The 26,098-nt window shown below is 45.1% G+C and overlaps 2 protein-coding genes across 2 annotated transcripts; one reads left to right on the plus strand and one right to left on the minus strand.

The window, feature by feature from the left end:
• The first annotated feature begins 9,671 nt into the window (after positions 1–9,671).
• On the plus strand, positions 9,672–12,441 carry LOC129713924 (cyclic AMP-dependent transcription factor ATF-4-like). The gene is made up of 3 exons (XM_055663325.1): positions 9,672–9,841; positions 10,934–11,248; positions 11,529–12,441. The coding sequence occupies exons 2-3, from the start codon at positions 11,035–11,037 to the stop codon at positions 12,356–12,358; spliced, it is 1,044 nt and encodes a 347-aa protein (XP_055519300.1). The 5' UTR covers positions 9,672–9,841; positions 10,934–11,034; the 3' UTR covers positions 12,359–12,441.
• A 6,721-nt stretch (positions 12,442–19,162) lies between these two features.
• On the minus strand, positions 19,163–24,452 carry rps19bp1 (ribosomal protein S19 binding protein 1). Its single transcript, XM_055663332.1, has 4 exons — positions 24,299–24,452; positions 22,380–22,541; positions 21,518–21,615; positions 19,163–19,553 (listed from the first exon to the last, which is right to left on the minus strand). Exons 1-4 carry the CDS (start codon positions 24,351–24,353, stop codon positions 19,422–19,424), a joined length of 447 nt encoding a protein of 148 aa, XP_055519307.1. The 5' UTR covers positions 24,354–24,452; the 3' UTR covers positions 19,163–19,421.
• Between the last annotated feature and the right edge of the window lie 1,646 nt (positions 24,453–26,098).

Genomic DNA, 26,098 nt, shown 5'->3' on the forward strand with positions numbered 1-26,098 from the left:
AGAAGCGTTTCGATCCGAAACATCATCTATTTATTTTCTCCAGAGATGCTGCTTGAGCTGAGTTTACTCCAACATTTTTGTGTTTATCTTCCGTATAAACCAGCATCTGCAGTTCCCTCCTACACAGAAGTATAGGTAAATTTCCTTTTTATTCCCTCACACAGTACAAACTCCACAGTTCCAGAGAGTGAATTATTCCAACTTGGGCGTAAGAAACAGGAACTCCTGCTAAGTACTTTCCAGTGCTGGAATGTAGGGTGGGGTAGGGTGGACTGGAGCGACACTAATCGATGCGAGCCAAGCCTATTTGCCTTGGTGTTGTGTTCGATAAATTACTGATTCAGTTACAGTTTTGGTTCACTCAGTAATTTATTACACTACTAAATAAGGCACATACACTCACTTATCCCCGAACGCACTCGCAACCCCGAATACGCAGCAGAGCAAGCCGCAGGCTGTTTTGAACACAATTTCACTTCGCATTAACCCCATACTCCCCAAATCCTATTACATTCGGCTCGCAGGCTCATTACCATCGCTTCATCCTGTTGGCACTTCTCACACGGCAGCGGGGAAGCACACAGTTGCAGAATATTATGCCAACCACCACTAAAACAAGCTCAGTCACCAGCCATTGCATAATAATATGCCCCCAACCTCCGAACCCCCAAGACTACCAATTCCATCATGCACTCTCCCTGGCCTCATCGTGCAACTGTTTACCGACTATATTCAAGCCTCAACTTGTGGTTGTATGTGGGCCATCAGGTTTGTAATGTTTTCACTGGTATACAGTATGTAAGTGCAGCATTCTCTCCCTATGATGGCACAAGTCCCCCCCCTTCTCGGCTAGTAGGAAGTCCTGGGTCATGCCCCAGAGTGGTCCCATGGTTTGTGATGTGGGACATGTGCACAAACTCAGTTTACGTAGGTACGCATGCAGGAGCGAGAGATAGGTGTTTGATTTTGTGCAGGCAGGCGATGCAGCAGCCAGTAGTATCAGCCACGCCAACATCTGGTATACATGATGCGTCTCGTGGCTGTTCTGCAGGGAGAGTGCGGAGCAGGCTCACTCTCGCCTGGTTAAGTGCTGTAAAAGAAGACATATAGGATTATCCTCCCCAGTCACCATAAGCCTGAACATAATCCTGATGTTCTTTTGTCTGTGCGGCGGCAACTGGCTCGACTGCAACAGCCAGATGTCGGCTCATAGGTGTGTCCCCTGCCACAGGTCATGGGTTCAAGTTTACTGCTTTCTGTAACACCAGGGCCAACCCCTTGAGGGTGTGGGAGGAAGTTAGTGTACATATCTGCTCTTTTAGTAGACCATTCATATGTTCCACCAGCCCTGCTGCATGCAGGTAATACTGGATGTGGAGGGTCCACTGCACCTCATTATCAGCTGCCTACTGTTGCACTTTGTTAGCGGTAAAGTGGCACCCGTTGTAAGAATGAATGTCCCAATGGGGGATCATACACGGCCATTAGCTGGTGCAGACCAGGTATCTCCCATCCCTGGGACTGCCACTGTGATTGTGTCATCCATATAGCCATACCGTTGGCAACTGTCCAGGAGTTGGTGTACAGTGAAACTGGAGTGTTGTCATCGGACGAAGAGAGGGCCATGACCACCTTATGCAGACGGCTAACACCGTCAGGGCCTCTCTCAGCCCTATCAGAGATGTACCATTTCAATTTTACAACAGAGCAGCGCTCGCCGGGGACCCTGGTCACACCCCTAGACTAGGGGAACCGGCACGGTCCATCCCCGGGGACTCTCGTATCGAGCCGGGTTTTCTTCATTCTGCCCATGATTCCCCTTTTTCTCACAATGTATTTTCCAAAGGGCATAGAGAGGGCTAGTGGGAATGCCGTCTATCTGACCCTTATCCACTGCAGCTCGGAGGGCCAGAAACTATTCCTTTCTGGATAAATGCCTCTTAGCCCCACCGCCTGGTCTAGGATTGGATGCATCAATTCTCCTCACTTGTTGCCTCGAGGAGGCCTGGTCCTTCAAATGGTCCAACCCCTCGAGTGTATTAAGCTGATAACTCCATTCCCCATTTTAGCTGAAATTGTCAGTTTGACCCTTACACTACACTTGACTCAGTGCCAGACCCTGGAACCAGCTCACTGTACACCATGGTTTAATAGATGAACTTGAAATAACTTCCCAAGTTATTCCAATCGTATTATCACCCAGAAAGGTAGGCATGTTTTTGAAGAATAATAATATCTATTTCTGTAACATCTTTCATGAGGAAAAATAATCCTAAACCTTCAGTTTTAGAGATGCAGTGTGGAAACAGGCCCTTCAGCCCACCAATTCCACGCCGACTAGCCATTCATGCACACCAGCACTATCCTACACACTAGGGACAATTTACAAATTTTACCCACAAAAATTAACCTAAGAACCTGTACGTCTTTGGAGTGTGGGAGGAAATCGGAGCACCCGGGGAAAACCCACACAGAACATACAAACACTGTATAGACAGCACTCATAGTCAGGATTAAACCTGGGTCTCTTCCGCTCTGCCACCGTGCTGCCCTGTTCTGTTGGCAGAGAACAGACACCAAGCTATATGTAATTTATTTAAAAATGTGAAGCTGTTCATTTTAGTATGGGAGAGTCTTATCTTTAACTTTGTTAAGACAGTGGGTTGCAACAGCAGCCCTAACGCTTCAAACTTTCAACATAATGATGTGGAGATTAGTTTCCATGAAAACATAGACGTCATTGACTGCACTTCCTCAAGTATTCACGGATGTTAATTTACCCAGCCCACGACATTGGAACTAGAATTGCTCTCAAGAGATTATAGACCAGGGGTGGGGAACCTTTTCATGTTGGAGTGCCGCATTGTTAGCTGTAATCCAATAAGGCCACATAGAAGAAACTTCAATTAGATATACTTCAAAATGTACATTAATTTGTAAATATCTAACTACTATGGACTAACTTCAAGAAAATGAAAAAAAATTGTTAATTCTAAAGTTGACTAACCTTTTAATTACTTTGTTGTGACTGCTTTCTAGAGTCGAGTCGCGTAAGAACTAATTCATGAGTTTAACAAGTGTTAAAATAGCCCCCATGACTTACTAATGTTTTAATTGTGGCCGTCAGTCAGGGAGAATTATTTTGTTGAATCTTCTTTTACTCTTTGGTATTTAAAATACGTTCATTTTAAGATTAAAATAAAAAATAATAAAAGACGAATAAAAAACATATTAATAAAAATAAAAGGGTTTGTTTTACAAAATTTGGATTCATTCAAAAGGCCGCACATAATGGCCTTAAAGCCGCAGGTTCCCCACCCCTGTTCTAGACTATTGTAAGCTTTTATTTGTTCTTGATTTTTAATTCTGCTCCTTCTGCTTTATACCCTCACCATTCTCAGCCACATTAGTTGGCTACGGCTCAGGGCTTGGCTGTAGTTCTCTCACTTCCAAGGCAGAATTGCTGGGTACAAGCTGCATTTCTGGGACATAAGCACACCATTAATATTGAGGCTGAGACTTCAGTGCAGCACTGGGGCCATTCAGATGAGATTTCTGGCTAAAAAAAAGACGTACTTTCAAATGAAGGAGTTTAATGCAAGGATTCATCAAGACAAATTCAGGCAGGGTGGCACAGTGGTGCAGCTAGTAGCAGTTTCTGCAGTGTAGGTTCAATCCTAACTTTGGGTGTTGTCTGTGTGGTTTCCACATTCTTGCCATGACTGTGTGGGAGCTATAGTTTCCTCCCACGTGCGTGCGAAAGACATACAGGTTAGAAGGTTAATTGGCCTCTGTAAATTGCCCCAAGGTGAGTGGTAGAATCATGGGGTGGGTGTTGGGGGAGTTGAAGAGAATGAAAAGCGTAGGTTTAGTGGTTGATTCGGAAGGTAGACAAAAGTACTGGAGAAACTCAGCGGGTGCAGCAGCATCTATGGAGCGAAGGAAATAGGCAACGTTTCGGGCCAAAACCCTTCTTCAGATTGATTCGGTAGGTTTAGTTGTCACTTCAGTCAGTGGGCCATAGAGCCTGTTTCCATGTTGTATTTCTCCACGACTGAGATAGCTGAGAGGGCAGGTTTTTCCACAAGAAGAGAGATTGAGAAGTCTGGGCTCTGTTCTATAGAGGTTACAAAAATACAAGGTGACCTCACTATGGCATAAAGAATTCTTTAGGCTGGCTGACGAGTATAAAACAAGGGGTTGCAGGCACATAATAAGAGGTAGTCACACAGAGATATTTGCGTTCAGAGGGTGAATTCTCCACCCAAGATAGTTGTAGAAGCTCAGCCATTGATTCAATTCAAACCTGATATCAATAGATTTTTAATATGGAGATGGAAAGGAAAATGTTGCTGAGGCAGAAGATCAGGCACAATCTTGTTAAATGGCACAAGGCCGATTAGACTACTCCTACTCTAATTTCTTCAATGTTTATGGTCTCTCAGGAGGTGTAAAGATCATTGGTGACCCTCTTCTTCTTGCGTACGGCGTGCACAGCCTAAAGTTGTAGGACAACTTGTTCTATTTAATCTTATTTGATTGTGCACGCTGGGTTGACTGCATTCGTCGAAACAGGGCGGACCACGTGAAGGTTGCAATCTCCCACCCCACTGGTGACCCTGATAACACTTATCCTTAACCAGTGCTTGTTCGTATGTAGGAAAAGCTACTGGTATGCATGATTAATATGCTTCTTGTGACCAAAAGACAGTTATAACATTTAACTTTTTAGAGGTGTCAGTATGCCATACTGGCGCATACAGTCGGAGTAACTCAGTGGGTCAGGCAGCATGTCTGGAGAAAATGGATGAAGAAGCTCCTGACCCAAAACGTCACCAGTCCATGTTCTCCAAAGATGCTGCATGATCCACTAAGATACTCCAACATCTCTGTACATTTGACATGTCAAATACATTTAATATTCTTATGAATTATTTTCTGACACAATATTTGCTGTATGACAATGACAGCATGGAAAGATGTCCTTAACTCACTCAGTCCTTGCTGAAAAGTAGGCACGGAGGAATACTCAACAACGTAAGTGACTGCCAATCACCCCCCCCCCCCCCCCCCCCCCCCCCCCCCGGACACTTATTATTATTTATTCAAATCATTTGCTATGTCGCTCTTCCAGGGAGATGCTAAATGCATTTCGTTGTCTCTGTACTGTACACTGACAATGACAATTAAAATTGAATCTGAATCTGAAAATGCAGCAGCTGGCTGAGCCCTCACTCAGATGGACTCAACTTGTCTCTCTCAATTTGGCATTAATTGAGAGAGACGTATTTTGCAAGTGAGCAGGGCTAGAATGTGTTGTAATTTCCATAATTGTGATAAATGTGGTGAAATTCCCCACTGACAGAAATTTAAGGCCAAGGACACACAACCATGATCTGAAGAAAGATTCCAACCCCAAATGTTGTTTGGTCTATTTCCCTCAACAGATGCTGCTTGACCCATTAAGTTGCTCCATCCAGTTGTTTTTAGCTCAAGGTTACAGCATCTGCAGTCTCTTGTGTCTCCCTGCCACAATTTATTTACCCTCCATCTAAAAGACCATCTAAAGGACCAAAATAGGTGAACGTTAACATCTCAGGTACAAGTCAGTAATAGATCCTGCAATTGTTAAAGCTGCCTTTAAAAGGTAAACTTATGGTTTTGATAGTGAATGTAATCATATGTACCATCACACAGTTGTATTTCTGTACATGTGGCATTCAGGAAAGTGCTGGATTCATGCCACATTATCTGACCTGCTCACTGATTTGTCAAGCCGACAAGCCACGTTGTAAAGACTATACTCGTCTCCATGGATACCTTGCTGTGAAGATTACATCTCATTTAATCCATGATCAGATAACATGACTAGCATTAGCTAGAAATTTATTTTTCTTGCGATGACGGAAGCAAAACCACTGGGCTGTCACTGAGTGCTTAAGTGACATAGTGGATTAACAGGATTAGGGTCAGCGGAGAATGTATTGTAATCCTATTATTTCTATTCCAATGCAAAACCACCATCATGTTGTCTGTAAAATGTCCCTTTTCTTTACAGACATGATTCCTTCATAATACTATTATAAGGCTCCATATGTTTTGATAATGAGATAAATTTAGAAATTAAGCAGCACTTTAATTTCTGATTTAAAAAAAGTTTCATTCTATTAAAATAGTGCAGGTGCCAGTTGTATATTTCTGCCTCAAATTCTGATCCAGTATCTAACATGGTGCTGAGGGAGTGCTCCACTTAAATGTATCATTTGAATGAGGCATTAAACACAATTGCTGGTAAACAGACTTAGTATAATTGGAGAGAAGGAATAAGTGACGTTGCGGGTCAAGATTCTTCTTCAGACTGAGTCAGGGGATTCTGACCCTGACCCTTGACTCTCAATCTGAAGAAGGGTTTCGCCCGAAACGTCACCCAATCCTTCTCTCAAGAGAGGCTGCCTGAGTTACTCCAGCATTTTGTGTCTATCTTTAGTATACTTGATAATTGTCAGTTACCAAGGACATTGTGGGGTGATGGTGTTTTATGATAAGCCCCATCTGCTCTCTAAAAGATTCCATGACACTACTTCAAATAGCAAAGAGTACACCCTGGTTTCTGCTTCAATGCTTATCTCTCATGCAATATCACAAATACAATTTCTCTCGACATTTTCACTCTGAGTTTGAGTGGTTGATTGCAAATTGGCTGGCACATTATCACCAATGCAACGAGAGCTTTGCTTCAAAGGTAATTCAGTAGCTATAAATGCTTTGAGACATCCTGAGAGGTGCTACATAAACACAAGCCCTTCTCTTCCACTTTAGTCGATAATGCTCAATGGTGCATCTCCAGGATTTTGAAAGGAAGTACATAAAATCCAAGTCTCCACTCTTGAATCTGTATTCAGAATAGGAGAGTCTTGACCCAAAACGTCACCCATTCCTTCTCTCCAGAGAAGCTGTTCCATCGAGTTACTCCAGCATCAACAGACAGGGCTGTTGGATCAGTATGATACGATAGAACTTTATTTATCTCAGAAGGGGACCTTTCTTCAGACTGAGAGTCAGGGGAGAGGGAGATTTGAGATATGGAAGGGTAAGGTGTGAAAGGGAGTTGATTGTAATCATGTATGGGTGATTTTCCTGGATAGCACACAAAATAAAGTTTTTCATTGCATCTCAGTACACATAATCATAATAAACCAATACCAAGAATGGATGGTGGGAAGCTCATCAGACCACTGAACTGTCAAGTTGACATGAGGTTGTCACAAAACAGGTCAAACGGTGAGCTTTACGTCTGTCTTGGAGAGGGTACCACCCCAGTGAATTCAGAATGCTAGATGCAGGAAACATGTTCCCGATGTTGGGGGAAGTCCAGAACGAGGGGCCACAGTTTAAGAATAAGGGGTAGGCCATTTAGAACTGAGACGAGGAAAAAACTTTTCACACAAGAGTTGTGTGTATATATATTCATTGGTATATGGTCCCACTGATCTGTTCTGTTCTGTATTTATTTATGCCTACTATATTCTGTTGTGCAGAAGCAAAGCAAGAATTTCATTGTCCTATCTGGGACACATGACAATAAACTCTCTTGAATCTTGAAAGATTGGAGGCCCCTGGGCTAGAGGAATGAAGGGATATGGGGAGAAGGCAGGAACAGGGTACTGTGATTGTGGATGATGAGCCATGATCACAGTGAATGGCGTTGCAGGCTCGAAGGGTCGAATGGCCTACTCCTGCACCTATTGTCTCCGAGCTCTGAACTGCAAAAGACTATAATATTATTTGTTATTTATTGAACTTTTATCTTTTGTTTCCGTTATGTACAATATTTGCATATTCACATATTCTGTTTTGGTTGGTTCTTGGTTTCTTGGTCCTCCAAAATATTCCAAATGGAATTTAAACTGCAGCAAGTAAGAATGTCAATGTCATCTGTGTATATATTTATATCATGGTATATGGACACACTGATCAGCAACTGGATGTCACTCAACCTTCTAAAACTCAATGGAAATAAAACAGAAATCATGCTAATTGGCTCAAAGTCCACACTCTCCAAAACCCACCCGTTCACCATTTCAGTTGATGGCTCACCCATACCCACCTCCTCCCATGTCAAAAGTCTCGGCGTCATTCTGGACCGTACACTTTCCTTTGGCCCCCACATCAGCAATATCACACGCTCTGCATATTCTCATCTCCGCAACATCTCCAGACTCCGCCCCTCCCTCTCCAAAGACAATACAAAAGTCCTCATCCACGCTCTGGTCACATCCCGCATCGATTACTGAAGAAGGGTTTCGGCCCGAAACGTTGCCTATTTCCTTCGCTCCATAGATGCTGCTGCACCCGTTGAGTTTCTCCAGCTTTTTTGTGTACCTTCGATTACTGCAACACCCTCCTCACTTGCACCTCCAATAAACTTCTTCATCGCCTCCAATGCATTCAGAACTCTGCAGCCCGGATCATCACCCGCACCAGATCATCGGACCACATCACACCCATCCTCACTCAGCTCCACTGGCTCCCTGTGCACCACCGGATTAACTACAGGATTTTACTGCTGACCTTCAAAGCCCTACACCACCTTGCTCCCCAATACCTCTCTGACCTGCTGCTACCATACACTCCTTCCCAGTCACTTCGTTCCTCCTCAGCTGTAATTTTAACTGTCCCCACATTTAGACTCAGCACCATGGGTGCCAGCAAAGATCCTATAGCAGAGGATCTTTGGGTGCCAGAGCCTTCAGCTGCTCTGCCCCACATCTCTGGAACACTCTCCCACCTCCCATCCGTCACCTGGACACTATCGATCAATTCAAATCACAACTCAAAACACACCTGTTTAGATTAGCATACCCGACATAACTTCCACCATGTTCACCCTGATTTTAATGACTTAAAATGTTTTGTGTATTTTTTGTTTTTAATCAACTTCATTTTAATAGTGATAAATGTATTGTGATTTTATGTTCTGTAAGGTGTCCTTGGGTGTCCAGAAAGGCGCGAGCAAATAAAATGCATTATTATTATTATTACTGATCTGTTTTGTAGTAAATGCCTACTATGTTCTGTTGTGTTGAAGCAAAGCAAGAATTCCATTGTCCTATACAGGGACACATGACAATAAACTCACTTGAACTTGAACAATGTCATTGTCCCGTCCGGGACATAAGACAAGAAAACACTCTTGTGCCTATGCTATGAGTTACTCCAGCATTTTGTGTCCGTCTCCAATGTTCTTACCAAAGATGGTTCGTTCATACATACCGTTGGGTTGGGTTGGGTTGGTGGGTTGGGTTGGTGGGTTGGGTTGGTGGGTTGGGTTGGGTTGGTGGGTTGGGTTGGTGAGCTGTCCCACTGAGCCGTCCCCCTGGCGTCCCGCCCTCTGCTGCCGGCTCGCGCCCGCCCGCCTGATCTTTGTACCAAACCGCCGAGCGCGTGATCCCAGACGGGACCAACCGCCTTTCCCGCCGTACAAAAGCGCCAAATTCCCCTTCGCCCCCACCTACGGGATAAAAACAAAGCACCTCCAACCGTTGTAGACACGATAGAAAATCTCAGATTAAAGTAGAGAGACGCGGTCGAGGGCGGTTTTGGAGGTGGGACTATATTGTGATGACGTGGGCGGAGGGACGCGGCGGGGTGTGACGCGACCGCGTCTATATAAGGAGACGCGCGGAGCTTTCTTCTCGTTCCTCCAGCGGCATTTTGACGATTAGCGATCAGGGTTTGGCAGGTCCGCCTCTCTCTCGGCATGGCGGCTCAATAGATCGGTAGCAGCGGCCAAACGCAACAGTGCAGAGCACTGGGCAAACGTGCATCCTTTCAAAATGGCGTAAGTATTAAGTTAAAAGACTCCCTTTTCGCCGTTTCCCCCCCATCTCTCCTCAAGCCACCGCGCCGGCAGCGAGCGGCGACTCAACATGGCGCGTCCGCCCTTCCCGCCGACGGGACGGGACGGGACCCGCCTCAACTTTAAACGGCGCCGAATACAACAGAACCTTTTATAATAATTTAATAATCTATTTTTGTGAGCGGTGAATCTGTGCCGCCGTGGGTGGGTGGAAAGCGAGGGTGAAAGACGGCGATGTCGAAAACTAAAAAGGAGCGTGAAGGGGTCTGCGAGGAAGAAACGGCGCCAATCTGATCGCCTCCCCGGGCTCTGGAGAGTGTAGGGGTTTGATGGTGCTGGTTTACACCGAAGATAAACACAACATGTTAGGATAGGCAGCTTCCCTGGAGAGAAGGAATGGGTGACATTTCGCGTCGAGACCCTTCTTCGTTGTATGACATGGGGGAGTGGGTTTACGTTCGGGGAGAGGGGGTCGATTGCCGGGCTTGATCAGCAGGTTCATCTCCTTGAGGGTCGGAGCTGAAGGAGACGGCGAGGTTAAGATGGCGGCGCCGGCTGGAGTGAAACGTGGCAGCGGCTGATGGGGGCGGTCCCTCCCTCCCTCCCTCGCACCGGGCGGGGCATGTCCTCTCTACACTTCCCTCCCGACAACTAGAACCGTGGCATGTCCGCCTGGCTCCGGCCGTCCCCTTCCTCGTTCCTTCCCCTTTGTTTAATTCCTTAGTGTTGGTCTCCAGTTCACTTCGGGTGAGGCAAGGGTTTGTTGGGCAAAAGGGTCCGTGAGTCGTGGACGATGGGCAATTGTAAAGACAGTGCTGCTGCCAACCGACACGGAAACTATGACAATCTACCCCCTGCCGGACAGAAGGAATGGGTGACTTTTCCGGTCGAGACCCTACTGTCTGTCCCCGCTGTGTTACTCCAGTATTTTGTGCCCAACTTAAATAGAATTGTCGGGATTCAAAACCCAAAATAGGTGGGTTTTGTGAAATGAACATCGGTAAATTAAACTTTTTTCTGAATGCTGCAGTGATACGCTTGGATGCATTGAGCCGTCTTGTTTGTCCTTCTCAGGTTCCACAATGGGCTTCTCAGCTTTGCTGTAGTCGACAGCGCAGACACACTCGACTTGAAGACTGTGTTTTCCCTCGAAGAGTATCTCAAAGTTCAGAAAGATGTCAGTTTGGTCAGATTCATCCATGATGGACTATATGTCCCACCTCGATTTGCCGTTTCTGGTGGCTGACGGGGACCCTTGTCTCTTGCACGCAGATCTGGAGGCCGGGCCGGTGAAGCCTTGCCTCAGACCTCACCAGTTTGGTGGCAATGGGGAAAGTGAATTGTCCTACCAGTGCCCATGTATTAACCTTTTGGGCTCTTGTAATGTGGGTAAGTTAACAAATGTAGCATTGATTGAAATTTGTTGATGGCTCGGAGGCCAACCTTTAGAGTTGATGAGCAGTATTGCAATTGTATCAACTGGTAATGTATTTAATACTAAAACAAACGGAATCGTTAATGTGGAGCTATTGTATGGTACCAAGTATCAGGCATTTACATGCAAAAATGATAACTAGATCCTTGAGCTGAACCCAATTGACTGACAATGTAGTGTATTTGGAGCTATTTCATCCATTTGACGGGGCAATTTTTCCCCTTTTTCTTCCAGAGGATGCATTCACCGGCTTGGAATGGATGGCACAGAAGGTGAATCTCTTTGACACACTGAACGAAGATGAAAATGACAATGACAGCACCTCTTCAGAAGATCTGCTGGCTGTCTTGGACAGTTCTTGTGGTCTTCTGGGAGAGCTGCCTTTTGATCCCTTGCCAACTAAACAGGTAGCTGATCTTGACCTGAGTCTTGATCTTGAGTCTGTCCCAAATTCACCTGGAGGGGTAGATAAGCTGGCCCCTGCAGTTGTTCCAGATTGCATATTCTTCTCTGATGACTCATTCCACTTAGAGGAAGGAAAGATTGTTGTTTCAGATTTTGAGGAAAAGCCAGACTTATTTTTGCTTCAATCAACCATTCTGCAGGATTCCTGCACAGAAATAGACGAAGGGCCAATATTAGATTCTGATAGTGGGGTTGGTTCCAGCCCCCCTCATTCCCCTGTTGAATCTTTAGATAGAAGTGTGTCAGAGAGATCACTTGAAGACAAGTCCATACTCAATGACTATAGCCCTGCAAGGTCGAAACCATATGATCGTCCTGGTGCGAAAACTGTAGCAAACTCACCAAAAGTAAAAAGCAATTGTTCGGAACCGAAGAGTGCAGAAAAAAAATTGAAGAAGATGGAGCAGAACAAGAGTGCAGCAACACGATACAGACAGAAGAAGAGGGACGAACAAGGTGCTATTTCTGAAGAGTGTAGTTCATTAGAGAGAAAAAATAAGGCCTTGCAAGAAAAAACCGATTCGTTGACTAAAGAGATCCAATATTTAAAGGGCTTGATAGAAGAGGTCCGGAAAAGTAAAAGTGCAAAAAGCGTGTAATATGGCATTAATGGTTTAGTTTTGTGCATAATATGTAGTGTTGGCTAAATATTGTACTTTTTTAATAAAATGTGAAACAACAATCACTTGCAATGTCTTGATTTGTAGTAACTCCAACTTATCCCTTCCATTTCTGCATTAACTACATATTTCAGATTTGTTTGTTTTTCTGGTTTAAATGCAGGCATATATTTTCCATTAATCCATTTGTCCCATCCTGGCTTTATGAGCACTTTATATTGGCAAATTAATTCTGCTTACTGCAATTTGATATATTTCAATCCCATGTTCATGTGGTTCCTATCATTGGCAATTGAAAGTAATCAGTTGAAATAATGCTAGACGTCAACTGTTATTACTATACGGATAGGAAAATGGAACTAATACTATTAGTTCAAGAAGCTGGCAAAGATATGGTAAATTGAACAAACTCTTCCCTTCCAATGTCGGAGATAGTAATTTAACAATATAAAACCCATTAATAATCTGACTGTTTGCATTCTCCTCTAGCTTTTTGTAGTCAAATTAACGAACCAGCAGAGCTTTTGATAAGCTAAGCAAGCAGATGAAACCTATGCAATTACAAAGAATATGCATTGTTGGTTGGAATTGAACCTGGTGGCTGGAGCTGTGGGTGTAGCATGTCCATAGCTAGATGTGAGTAGAGTCCTGGAAATGCTCAGCAAGGCAGCTAGCACCTGGAGATAAATTTAATTAGCTAGTTTGGATACAGGCAACAAAATATCAAGATTCAGATCAAATATCAAGATGAAATGCTGGCTGGAGTGAAGGTTCCAGTCTGATGCGAATTAGGGAGAAGGTAGAAATATTTTCACTATCTTGGTACACATTACAATTATAAGTGCCATGTGGAACAACTAGCAGAAAATTGTTGAGGCACGGAAATGCTGCAATAACCAAGCTGAAAACTGTCTCGAGGTATGCAGAGGAGCATGAGTAGTCCTGTCGGAAGTGGGTAGATAACCATTAATGGAAAACCAAATTCAAATGAAAGGAGAGTAAACTTCCAAGAATTGAAGGCATAGCCACCAATGGTGTACAAAGGATTTTAGTACAGAAGGTGGTGTGAAGTGATTCTCATTACTCCTAACTTTTCACCTGTGATGTTATGCGTACATTCAAACCATTTGCCTCAAGTCCAGAATGAGACCACAACTGACTGAATGCGCTTTCAGTTGGAGGAGTGGATAAAGAAACATATAAAACATAGAAATTAGGTGCAGGAGTAGGCCATTCGGCCCTTCGAGCCTGCACCGCCATTCAATATAATCATGGCTGATCATCCAACTCAGTATCCCGTACCTGCCTTCTCTCCATACCCCCTGATCCCCTTAGCCACAAGGGCCACATCTAACTCCCTCTTAAATATAGCCAATGAACTGGCCTCAACTACCCTCTGTGGCAGAGAGTTCCAGAGATTCACCACTCTGTGTGAAAAAAGTTCTTCTCATCTCGGGTTTTAAAGGATTTCCCCCTTATCCTTAAGCTGTGACCCCTTGTCCTGGACTTCCCTAACATCGGGAACAATCTTCCTGCATCTAGCCTGTCCAACCCCTTAAGAATTTTGTAAGTTTCTATAAGATCCCTTCTCAATCTCCTAAATTCTAGAGAGTATAAACCAAGTCTATCCAGTCTTTCTTCATAAGACCGTCCTGACATCCCAGGAATCAGTCTGGTGAAACGTCTCTGCACTCCCTCTATGGCAATAATGTCCTTCCTCAGATTTGGAGACCAAAACTGTACGCAATACTCCAGGTGTGGTCTCACCAAGACCCTGTACAACTGCAGTAGAACCTCCCTGCTCCTATACTCAAATCCTTTTGCAATGAAAGCTAACATACCATTCGCTTTCTTTACTGCCTGCTGAACCTGCATGCCTACCTTCAATGACTGGTGTACCATGACACCCAGGTCTCGCTGCATCTCCCCCTTTCCCAATCGGCCACCATTTAGATAATAGTCTGCTTTCCCGTTTTTTCCACCAAAATGGATAACCTCACATTTATCCACATTATACTGCATCTGCCAAACATTTGCCCACTCACCCAGCCTATCCAAGTCACCTTGCAGTCTCCTAGCATTCTCCTCACAGCTAACACTGCAGCTTAGTGTCATCCGCAAATTTGGAGATATTGCCTTCAATTCCCCCATCCAGATCATTAATATATATTGTAAATAGCTGGGGTCCCAGCACTGAGCCTTGCGGTACCCCACTAGTCACTGCCTGCCATTGTGAAAAGGACCCGTTTACTCCTACTCTTAGACCACCAAAGAGCTTCCCACAGATGTTCAAAGGTGCTTACAGAATGCAAAGTGCTCTTCCTCTGATCAACAACTTGCTTCAGATGATCCCCATAGAGGGAAGAACCTGCTTTGCTCTCCGATCCTAATGGCAGCTGTGCCTAGTGAGGATCCCTCTTGTTCCTAAATGATATTTAGGAGGTTTGCATTTAATTCCAGAAAATATTGCACATTCTAGGACAACTGAGATGTTGAACCAAGGCCCGTGTGTTCTCTGAGGTAGAGCCTATTTGAGTGATCCGTGTGGAAAAAATAGTTGGCCAACTAACTATCTTGAAAAATATACAGTTCATTTAGTATGGAAGAAGAAAAGAATGGAATTATTAATTGGCGAAGGCTGCATTTGTTGCTTCCATTTTCTGACTGGGTCCAAGCCCCACTCCAGAGAGGAGTATCCCTTACAATCCTGAGCGCTATTTTCTAGAACAGCTACCGTTTTTAATGTGATGGCAATGTTCATCCCCCAATGTCCCAGCTACGCTAGTCCCACTTGTCTGCTTGGTCCATATCCTTCCAAACCTGTCCTGTCCATGTACCCGTCTGTTTTTTAAACGATGGGATAGTCCCAGCCTCAACTACCTCTTCTGGCAGCTTGTTCCATACACCAACCATCCTAACGGCATAGATAATCTATCAGACTCACAATATTGCATTGATTTAGGGATCTTCCTGTGTAAAGTGTGCTACATTTACAGAAAATAAAAGCACTTGCAAATGAGCAACAACTGAGCCTCAGGAAGCCCCTGAACAAACTTGTCATTTGCCTTAACCCTTCTTCAACAAAGCACAGCATCACTCTTCTGTTTGGAAACTCTTGTGGCATAAAATAATACCTATGCATTAATACCTACATCTGAAGAAGGCCCCTGTGAAATCTCCTCAAGGCATGCCTACTTTAAAGAAGTTCTCTCTCTGAAGACAGTTTAACAACCTCCTCTCTGACTGACCCCCCCCCCCCCTCTGTGATTCCCCCTTCCCTCCAACTCTATGACCACATCTTAACCCAGACCTGTTACCACAGCCACGCTTGTTTTCTCGCAACTTGCCTGCGCCTCCAGTCTGAAGAAGTGTCTTGACCCGAAACGTCACCTATTTCCTTTGCTCCATAGATACTGCCTCACCCGCTGAGTTTCTCCAGCATTTTTGTCTACCTATGCCTTCAAGGTTACTACTGTTGCTTGGGCTGCAACAACAGTAGTTATTGGTGTAGGGAGATGTTGAGCAGTCCAGAACATGAGGTGTGTGGAAATGTTAAATAAAACAGGAATAGTTAGTCTAATGGGAGCACACTCCATACAGTTCTCCATTTGCAGCTGCAGAACTCGTTTTCATATCAAACTGCCGTTGCTCAGCACGCCACAGATATTTCAACTAAGTTCTATATATTTTCAACAGAGACCGCAAATTCCACTGTAATTTGAGGCAGTTGGGTAACGACTGCTGTGATCCGAGCAGCTGCTGAGAGGCAGCTGAGCTACTATCCTGCTCAAACCTACTGCTTAAACTGTTTGGCACTAGAACCTTGACATTAGGGACTCCTTACATCTAATTAATGCCCCCATCAGAGCGATTGATTGTTGAGATGAAAGCAAATACATTGTAGGGGAACAGCAAGCAGGTTGGTAATGGTTCCCTGAGGGCGTTAGTTATAGGTTGAAAGACTGCAGAGAGTTTAATTCAAAAGGGCAGAGACAGCAAGAGCATTGTAGAAGTCGCAATGTTCAACTCAGGTGCTTATTAGCCTGTCAGATGAGGCTAAGGGACCCAGTAATTTATCGGAAGGCTGAGGGTGTGTTTTCCCTCTTAATCCATTCCATAACCTCTCTCATTAAAGTTAAATATCAGCTTACTGTTAAGGGAGATGGCCCCTACATTCCTGTTCTAACCACATTTGCGGAAACAGTCATTAGCCCTGCAGCAGTCAGGGAGAAGTTGTGGTAGGGTTTGTATAAGAGTTTGTCTTCCCTGTGGGGGCAGGGAGACAAAGGGTGTAACAAATGCATCTGTGACTTGAGTCTCTGATCGAGAACAAGCTACATTCACAGTAAAACCTTCTAAGGTTCGTTTATGAGACAGTCAAATAGTGAAGAATGTTTAATTGTTACATGCTGTGAACTGGAACAATTAAATTGAAATGAATGTGTGGCCAGGGTGGTGTGGGTGTCTGATTATGCTGGCTGCCTTTTTGTGCTGGGACCAGGAAAGATCTTCAGAACTATGCACTTCCAGGAATCTGAAGTTTTTGACTCTCCACCATTGTCCCATTGATATAAACTGGATTGTGGGTCCTCATCTTTCCTCTTCCAAAGTCCACTATCAGTTAATTGGTCTGGCTGACATTGAGAGCCAGGTTGTTGTGCTGGCACCATTTGGTCAGTCAATTGATCGCACTTCAAAGAGCATCATACTGTCCTTCTCGTCTCGAGGGCAATTGCCCCCAAGTTTTAGAGATACAGTATAGACAGAGGCCCTTCGGCCCACCGAGTCCACGCTGACCAGTGATCACCCATACACGAGTTCTACCCGACACACTACAGACATTTTACAGAAGCCAATTAACCTAAAAAAACCTGAGTGTCTTTTCAATGTGGAAGGAAACTGGAGAAAACCCACCCAGGGAAAATGTACAAACTCTACAGACAACACCAGTAGTCAGGATCGAACTTGGATCTCTGGTGCTGGAAGGAAGCAATTCTATCGCTACACCCCTCTGTCGCCAAGGAAACATAAAAAAGGGATTTCTGAAATGAGGAAGTGTCAATGAACTTCCCTTAGTAAATGTTTATTTTTGATGCAAGAAAGAGGAACAAGGAATTAAAAAAAAAATTTAATTCAGTAATGTGGAATTAAATACCAAAAACAAACTCTTAAATTGTTTCAATTTTCAGATTGGGATATTTAAGTTGGAATTCCGGGATGTATTTTGTTAAGTGTAATAACAAGGAACTGCAGATACTGGTTACCAATCCATGTTCTCCAGGGACCAGAGTTTTTTCCTCCAAGGATGTGATTTATCTGGGTGGCAACTGTTCAATACCCATCCTGGCTACCCTTGGAGGTGACACAAGGTGCTGGAGTAACTCAGCGGGTCATGGGACATCTGTGGAGGACATGGATAGGTGAGTCCATGGTAAGTCCAACAACTTGTCCATGGTTCAGATTCTGTTCTGTTATCATGGACTGGACTTTTTGGACAATTGACTTTTATTTTTGTAGATGGCACCAAAACTAATTTCACTGTGTTGTGCATATGTGATAACAAAGAATCATTCAACCGTTGAGCAGATAGGCCAAAAGCATCCCAGCTTGGCAGCAAGCTTTACTGAGGAGCTGTTTGGATATCATTCCAGCTCAGCCCAGTGGATGAGACATGTTTCCACATGTTCTGCCCCACCCAAGTTCACCAGGCAAAACCAGTTGATCCAGATCAATGTGTATGAAAGACCTGCATAAGAAATGCAGGTTTAAATCGAAGGTGGACACTAAATGCTGTAGTAACTAGGCGGGTGAGGAAACATCTCCGGAGAGAAGGAATGGGCGACATTTCGGGTCGAGACCCGAAACGTCGCCCATTCCACTCTCCAGAGACACTGCTTTACTCCAGCATTTTGTGATCCAGATCAAATGCTGTTCTTGATTGATGTATCGCTGGGGCTGGTTGGCAGCCAGGTGTGCCTGGTTTCCTGTAATATCATTATCACAGATACCAGGGCACAGTTCATTGTCACCTGCACCGTTACGGCGAGGTGCAGGTACAACAAAAATCTTGCTTGCTGCAGCATCACGAGCACATAATTTACATATAAAATTCTGCTAGACCTTAGAAAGAAAGACAATGCAAGAAAACAAGACATTCGTGCAAATGACTGACCCAACCTGAAATGTCACCTAACCATTCCCTCCGCAATGACGTCTGACCTGCTCAGTTACTCCAGCACTTTGTATTGTGTCTGTAATATTTACTGCATTAGTTCCTGATTGAGTAATGACTTGATTTTAAATTATCATCTTTGTTATCAAATCCCTCCGTTGGCTCACTACCCTCCATTGCTCTCTAACTTCCTCCAAATCTTGCAGAGGCGTGTAACCCTCCAAGATATATAATCCTGTGAGATCTACAACCCATTGGAGATCCTTTTCTTGCTGAATTACTCCACCATTTTGAGTCATCCTTTGAGATCTTCTGTGATCTACAAGCTCCCAAGTTTTATAACTTTCTGCAGTCTACACTTCCCCTGGGACCCTGGTACAACTCTCCAAGACTCCGTTTCATATCTCAGGTCCCTCATGTTATGCAATCAAGTCAAGTCCTCATATAATGAAAAGCACCCATCTGAAATGTCTTCTATCCATGTCCTCCAGAGATGCTGCCTGGACCCGCTGAGTTACTCTAGCACTTTGTGTTGTTTCTCATGCAATAATTAATCCAGTGTCCGAACAGCAGTTACTGAACAATGACAGAAGATGCAACCAGACCTTGACTTCAGGAGTTATACTTTCATTCTGTGCACGACACACATACAAAATATTTTTCTGCATCATGCAGAGAAACAGCATTAACATTTAACGTTCATGAAGGATAACCAGTCTGTTGTATCTGATTCTCTTCACGAATGCTGCCTGACTTGCCGAGTGTTTCCAGCATTTACGTTCAGATATTCAGCAGCTGCAGGATTTTTCTTTGGCTCTGCCCATCAGTCCCAGCATAATATCGCAGTCAAAACCAAACCTGCTGCCAAGTTTAGGATGCTCCAAAATATTCCCTTTCAAACTTCTTAAAATCGCGCTCTGAGAATATACGAGTTTCTTCTTTCTTCACTTTCTTTAACTTTGGACGGTCCTTTGCTTTTCTGCCTCGACTGTACATCTCAACCTATGAATGAGCAAGGCGCCAAGCATTATAATCACACAGCGATCTTGGTCACATAAACACCTTCCACTATTCCACAATGGCGCAGTGGTAGAGTTGCTGTCTTACAGCGCCAAAGACCCAGGTTTGATCCCGACTACGGGTGCTGTCTATACAGAGTTTGTACATTCTCCCCTTGACTGCGTGGGTTTTTTCCCACACTCTAAAGACGTACAGGTTTCCAGGGTAATTGGCTGGGAAAAATTGCAAATTGTCCCTGGTGTGTCGGATAGTGTTGGTGTGCGGGGATCGCTTGTCAGCACAGACCTGGTAGACCGAAGGGCCTGTTTCCGCGCTGCATCTCTAAACTAAACACTAGCTGTCTGCTGGGCAGACACAACAGCAGCGTTATACTTTTCTAACACCGTTAGAAGTTAGCGTGGCAGAAGCAAAGACCATTTACAACAGGAAAAATAATTTGAATGAGTCCCTCCTCACTATTTCACCTTAGGTATTAGAGAGAAGATTGACAAGACTGTAACTAAGTTAGTCTTAATGTAGAAATAAGGAACTGCACATACTGGTTTACAAAATAAGATACAAAGTGATGGAGTAACTCAGCGGGTGAGGCAGCTTCTCTGGAGAACAGAAGGGTCCCGGCCCAAAATGGCACCTATCCATGTTCTCCAGGGATGCTGCCTAATCCTCTGAGTTACTCCACCACTTTGTGTCCTAAGTCATAGTCTTGTTGCTCCACTAACACACAGAAGTGCATCAGTATGAAAGATTTTAGCCGCTCAGAACAGCCTTGAATATCGAGGCAACATACTGGTAAGCGCACTAGTATATGCATGAACTTGTTTATGTTCTTAATCCAGGGAAATTGCCAATGACATTATACAGCACAGGCAGGATCAGACAACAAGCTAACTAGAGGGGTGCAAAACCAAAATTGGCAAACCCATCACCATCTGAACATGGATAAGTGTGGAGCCAGATCACAACGATGCTGCTTCAGCCCTGATGAGGCAACTATGGAAAATGGCATGTTTGAAGTGCAGTCATTGTTGCAATGCTGCTGAGAACGGAGGGACCTGGCGGGGCGGGGAGCGCTGAGAAGCAAGACAAACCATTGGAACTACATTGAACACTTTGCAACTTTGTCTGTGACCTAGAAGTTGCGACTCTTCGCACACTTTGTGCATGGTTGACATGTCATGTGTGATAACAAAGTACCGTTCGTCCATGTTAAAACGCGAGTCACATGCGATCAGCAATGTCTCACAAACAGCAGCGTGACAAGGGTCAAATAAATCATTTGAGGGACTTGGGTTTGGGGAAAAGTATGGTCCATAGCACAGGGAGAATCTCTCTGCTCCGAGTAACACAGAGCAGACACATGCCCATCAGCCCAACTTGCCCATAACGACTAAGATGCATCATCTACACTAGTCCCACCTGCCTATATCCCTCTGAACCTTTCCTACGCATGTACCTACCAGATCTAAAGGATCACATGCCCCTGGTAAAGAGTACACAAGAAGGGATTAAGATTTAACTTCAAATGGAAAGACAACCAGATCAATGTCCATTCATGATGTGCTCAAGTCTCTGGAGGAATGTTAGAACCACAACCATGAGATTCAGTGGGGAATGTCATGATCCTCACATTAAGACTCCAATCCTAATGTATTTCCAACAGTTCAGTAACTAATTTGAGATCTATTTTTCTGTGTGGGACCTTGACCTTCCAGCGGAGTTGAGAGAAATGTGTAGGAAGGAACCGCAGATGCTGGTTTACACCGAAGATGGACACAAAATGCCAGAGTAACTCAGCGGTTCAGGCAGCATCTCTGAAGAGAAGGAACGGGTGCCGTTTCGACCTGAAAAATCACCCATTCCTTCTCTCCAAAGATGCTGCCTATCCCGTTGAGCTACTCCAGCACTTTGTGTCTATCTTCAACAGGGGATGGAGTGGAAATACAAACCTTTTGAGTGATGCTGCTCTCGGTCAGCTGTTTGGACCCAAGCAAATACCGGAGGTTCTCCTCAGTATGGTCAGCGGCTTTGTTTTTCTTATACTCCTCTGTGAAGGCAAACAAGACTCATAAGTTCGGAATCAGGAACTAGGACCAAGCGCTGATCCGTCGGTTGGACTGTACTCCTTCTGACATCTTTTCTCGAGAAAAGTTGTAATAAAAACACTACCCTGTGTTAATGTGTGGGGAGGATTATTGGTCGGCGTGGACTTGGTGGGCTGAAGGGTCTGCTTCCTCGCTGTATGTCTAAACTAAAAACAAACACCACCAGGGGGCAGGTTGAGTAGAGCGTGTCTGTGATGGATTTTCTGTACAGAGAGTGAAGTCACTGACTCCTTATTTGGAACATAACTCTGCAGCTGCTGGTTACTTGATCTCGAATGCGGATGAACCTTAACAACAGTGTCAGCACATGCTTCCTGATAAGAATACAGCCAGCATTATCAGGGTTGGGCAGGTTACTATGCTGTGTAAACAAACAGTGCACCTGGTGCAGTAGCTGGTTATGTAACACGATAACCATCTCACGCTAGTAGACAAAGCGGCACGGTGGCGCAGCGGCAGAGTTGCTGCCTTACAGCGCCAGGGACCCAGGATCAATCCCGATTGCCGGGTGCATGTCTGTACTGAGTTTGTACGTTCTCCCTGCAACCTGCGTGGGTTTTCTCCAGGATCTCCGGTTTCCTCCCACGCTTCAAATTGTGAATTGTCCCCAGTGTGTGTGTGTGGGATAGTGTTAGTGTGCTGGGATCGCCGGTCGGCGCGGATTTGAAGGGCAGGTTTCTACACTGTATCTCTAAACTAAACTTACCCAGTGCTGATTTAACTATTTTCCCCTTGACGGTGGCTTTGTTTGTTTCCAACTGTCTGCGAATTCTCTCCAATTGCTTCATTCTTCCCTTCTTGGTTGTGTTGGCCAAACGGTCAGCAGCAGGCGGTTGTCCTCGATTTGCCTTCCTGCCTGGACCTTGAACTGGAACACAGCAAGCAGGATGCATGGGATGACAATGAGAGAGTTGCACTGGACTACAATATTTGGGGATCAAAGAGCAAGAGACTATACAACACTGACTTCACAGGCTGAAGGAGGGCCCCGACTTGAAACATCGTCCATCCATTCCCTCCACAGATGTTGCCTGACCCACCTGAATATGTTGCCAGGACTAGAGGGTCTGAGCTATAGGGAAAGATTGAGCAGGCTGGGACTCTGTTCCCTGGAGGGCAGGAGGATGAGGGGGTGTTCATGTCAAGATGTATAAAATCATGAGAGCAATAGATCAGCCAAATGCATTGAGTCTCTTGCCCAGAATATGTGAATTGATAACCAGGGGACATAAGTTGAAGGGGAAAAGATTAAATAGGAATCAAGACTTTGCCTTCCATCACAGTGAGGAGGAGATTCACTGTGATGGATGTTTGTGTAAATTGTGTTGGTGTGTGTCTTAGAAACATAGAAACATGATCAGCCATGATCATATTGAATGGTGGTGCAGGCTCGAAGGGCCGAATGGCCTACTCCTGCACCTATTTTCTATGTTTTTATGTTTCTATGTTTTATGTTTAGTTTACTGCCTGACCCACTGTTTTACTTCAACACTTTGTGTTTGAAACTAAATCCTGAGCTTTATAATGGGACGTATGTGGTGGGTTTGGACGAGTTGGGCTGAAGAACTCGATTTCATGCTGTGTGGCTCCATGAGCAAATGTATGGTGGAAAAACAAGCAAACTGAAATTGTTTTGGCTATAACTAGAATGTTAACTACGCGAGTGTTATATGGTTATATTATGAGTGCAGGCAGGTAGGACTAAGGGAAAAAAAGATGTTCGGCACGGACTTGTAGGGCCGAGATGGCCTGTTTCCGTGCTGTAATTGTTATATGTTATATGGTTATATGAGCCGATGCCGCTGCTGCTGCTGATGCGAAGGCTGCTACTGCGGGTCTGCGGACGGCGGCACCGGGAGCCCGCGGATCCCTGGAGGGAGACCGCTTTTCGGGGCTCCTGCAACGGCGACTTCTCCCGCCCGAGTTGCGGGGTTGAAGAGCTCCTGGAGCGGGGCCTAACACCACTGCCCCGCGCGGCTTGGAATGGCCGCGGGACTCTGCGAGCGCACACCGGGGACTCCAACACCAAGACCCGGTGTGCGACCTCGCACCACCCGGCGTGGCTTTAATGGCCGCGGGACAATCTCCATCGCCAGCCGGGGGCTTTGACTTTGACTCTGACATCGGGGGGGGGAGGGGAGTGCAGTGGAGAGATAAGTTTTTTTGGCCTTCCATCACAGCTATGTGATGGATGTTTATGTAAAATGCAATAATGTTGTGTCTGGGGTCTATTTGTGTGTAATGTATGGCTGCAGAAACGGCATTTCATTTGGACCTCCAGGGGTCCAAATGACAATTAAATAGACTATTGATTGACTATTGAGTGGCTGAGATAGTTGAGAGAAGAGAAAAAATCTACTCCTGCATCTATTGTCTATGTTTCTACGAATCGCCGCTGTTCTCCTCCGCACCACAAGGGGGCGCTACAGCGGACCTCCACCGCGCCCCTTGCGTTGGGAGGCCAGTACTGCGTCGCCTGGCGAGGCGGCCTTTGGGGACCTGGCGCTAAATGGAGCCTTCTCCTTCTCCTTCTCCTTCTCCATCCCCCGCGGCCGCATTATCCCGACGGCACCGGCTGCCGGCTGCCGGCGCTCGAACTGAACCTTTGTGCCCGAGTTCTGTTACCTTTCACATCGCCGCTCATCAGACTCAGCCCCTTCCTGAGAAGAGCCGCCGACATGGCGCCGCGTCTGGTCAGTCCTACTGCCGCCACCCGCGCCTGTCAGTCCTCCCAACATAGCGCCACCTGCAGCAGCGGCGGCGGCGGCGGCGGACCAACAACCCCCACTGATTAAGAAGGAACTGCAAGGTAGAAAAAAACTCAGTGGGTTGGCTGAAGAAGGGTCTCGACCCGAAACGTCGCCTATTTCCTTCGCTCCATAGATGCTGCCTCACCCGCTGAGTTTCTCCAGCATTTTTGTCCACCTTCGATTTTCCAGCATCTGCAGTTCCTTCTTAAACAATAAACATAAAATAGAAGGTAGACAAAAATGCTGGAGAAACTCAGCGGGTGCAGCAGCATCTATGGAGCGAAACATAGAAATTAGGTGCAGGAGTAGGCCATTCGGCCCTTCGAGCCTGCACCGCCATTGAATATGATCATGGCTGATCATCCAACTCAGTATCTCATACCTGCCTTCTCTCCATACCCCCTGATCCCCTTAGCCACAAGGGCCACATCTAACTCCCTCTTAAATATAGCCAATGAACTGGCCTCAACTACCCTCTGTGGCAGAGAGTTCCAGAGATTCACCACTCTCTGCGTGAAAAAAGTTCTTCGCATCTCGGTTCTTAAACAATAAACATAAAATAGAAGGTAGACAACAATGCTGGAGAAACTCAGCGGGTGCAGCAGCATCTATGGACCGAAGGAAATGGGTGACATTTCGGGCCGAAACCCTTCTTCAGACTGATGGGGGGTGGGGGGGAGCCCAAGGAGACAGCTCGAGGGTTAAGGAAGGGGAGGAGAAACTATAAAATAGATATTGTTTATGACACTTTATAAATATTTTTGTTTTGTTTTTTGTATGTTGTTTCACATTTGGTTTTTATTCTTTTATTCTGCTCGAAATAAATAATAAAATAAAATAAAGGTACCGCAAGATGCTTTGGTTAAACCAAAGATAGACACAAAAAGCTGGAGTAACTCAGCGGGGACAGGCAGCATCTCTGGGTGACGTTTTGAGTCGTGACCCTTCTTTAGAAAAAGGTTACAACCCAGCAGTTTGAATATTGATTTCTCTACCTTCAAGTAACCCTTGGATTCCCTCTCTCAGTTGCACCCTTGTTCTCCGACTAGTTTAGGAGATTAGTTTAACAACATCATATATGGCATATATTGTGGACCGAAGGGCCTGTTCATATGCTGTACTGTCTCATTGAGTATAACGTAACGGTTCAATTGTTTGACGTCACATTTTCCATATATAGTACTTGAATATACATAGAATAATCCAGGTCAAGGGACACCAGTAATGCTCTGAGTGTTCTATTGAAAGGCCACTGACAGATGCTGCCTGACTGCTATTTCCAGCTGATTGCACTTTGATTACCACTAAGTCCACCTTCCTCAACCTCCCCAAAATTCAACAGTGGTGCAGTTGGTCGAGTGCTGCCTAACAGTGCCAGAGACCTGGGTTCAACCCTCTGACCTCAGGTGCTGTCTGTGTGGAGTTTGTACATTCCCCCTTTGACCGCGTGGATTATCCCTGGGTGTTCCGGTTTTTCCCCCGACACCCCAAAGAAGGGGAGAAGTACAAATGTGTTTACAGGACTGAATGCTGCTGCGTCAGAATTTAATTGTTCTGTTGTCAGTACACATGGCAATTAAACACTCTCCGGGTTTGCAGAGAAGGGACTGCTAAAGGATGCAGGGTCTTGACCTAAAACATATTTTTTTGCCTCTACAGATGCTGCTTGACCCAC

This window comes from Leucoraja erinacea, chromosome 37 (assembly GCF_028641065.1).
Source record: "Leucoraja erinacea ecotype New England chromosome 37, Leri_hhj_1, whole genome shotgun sequence".
NCBI lineage: Eukaryota > Metazoa > Chordata > Chondrichthyes > Rajiformes > Rajidae > Leucoraja > Leucoraja erinaceus.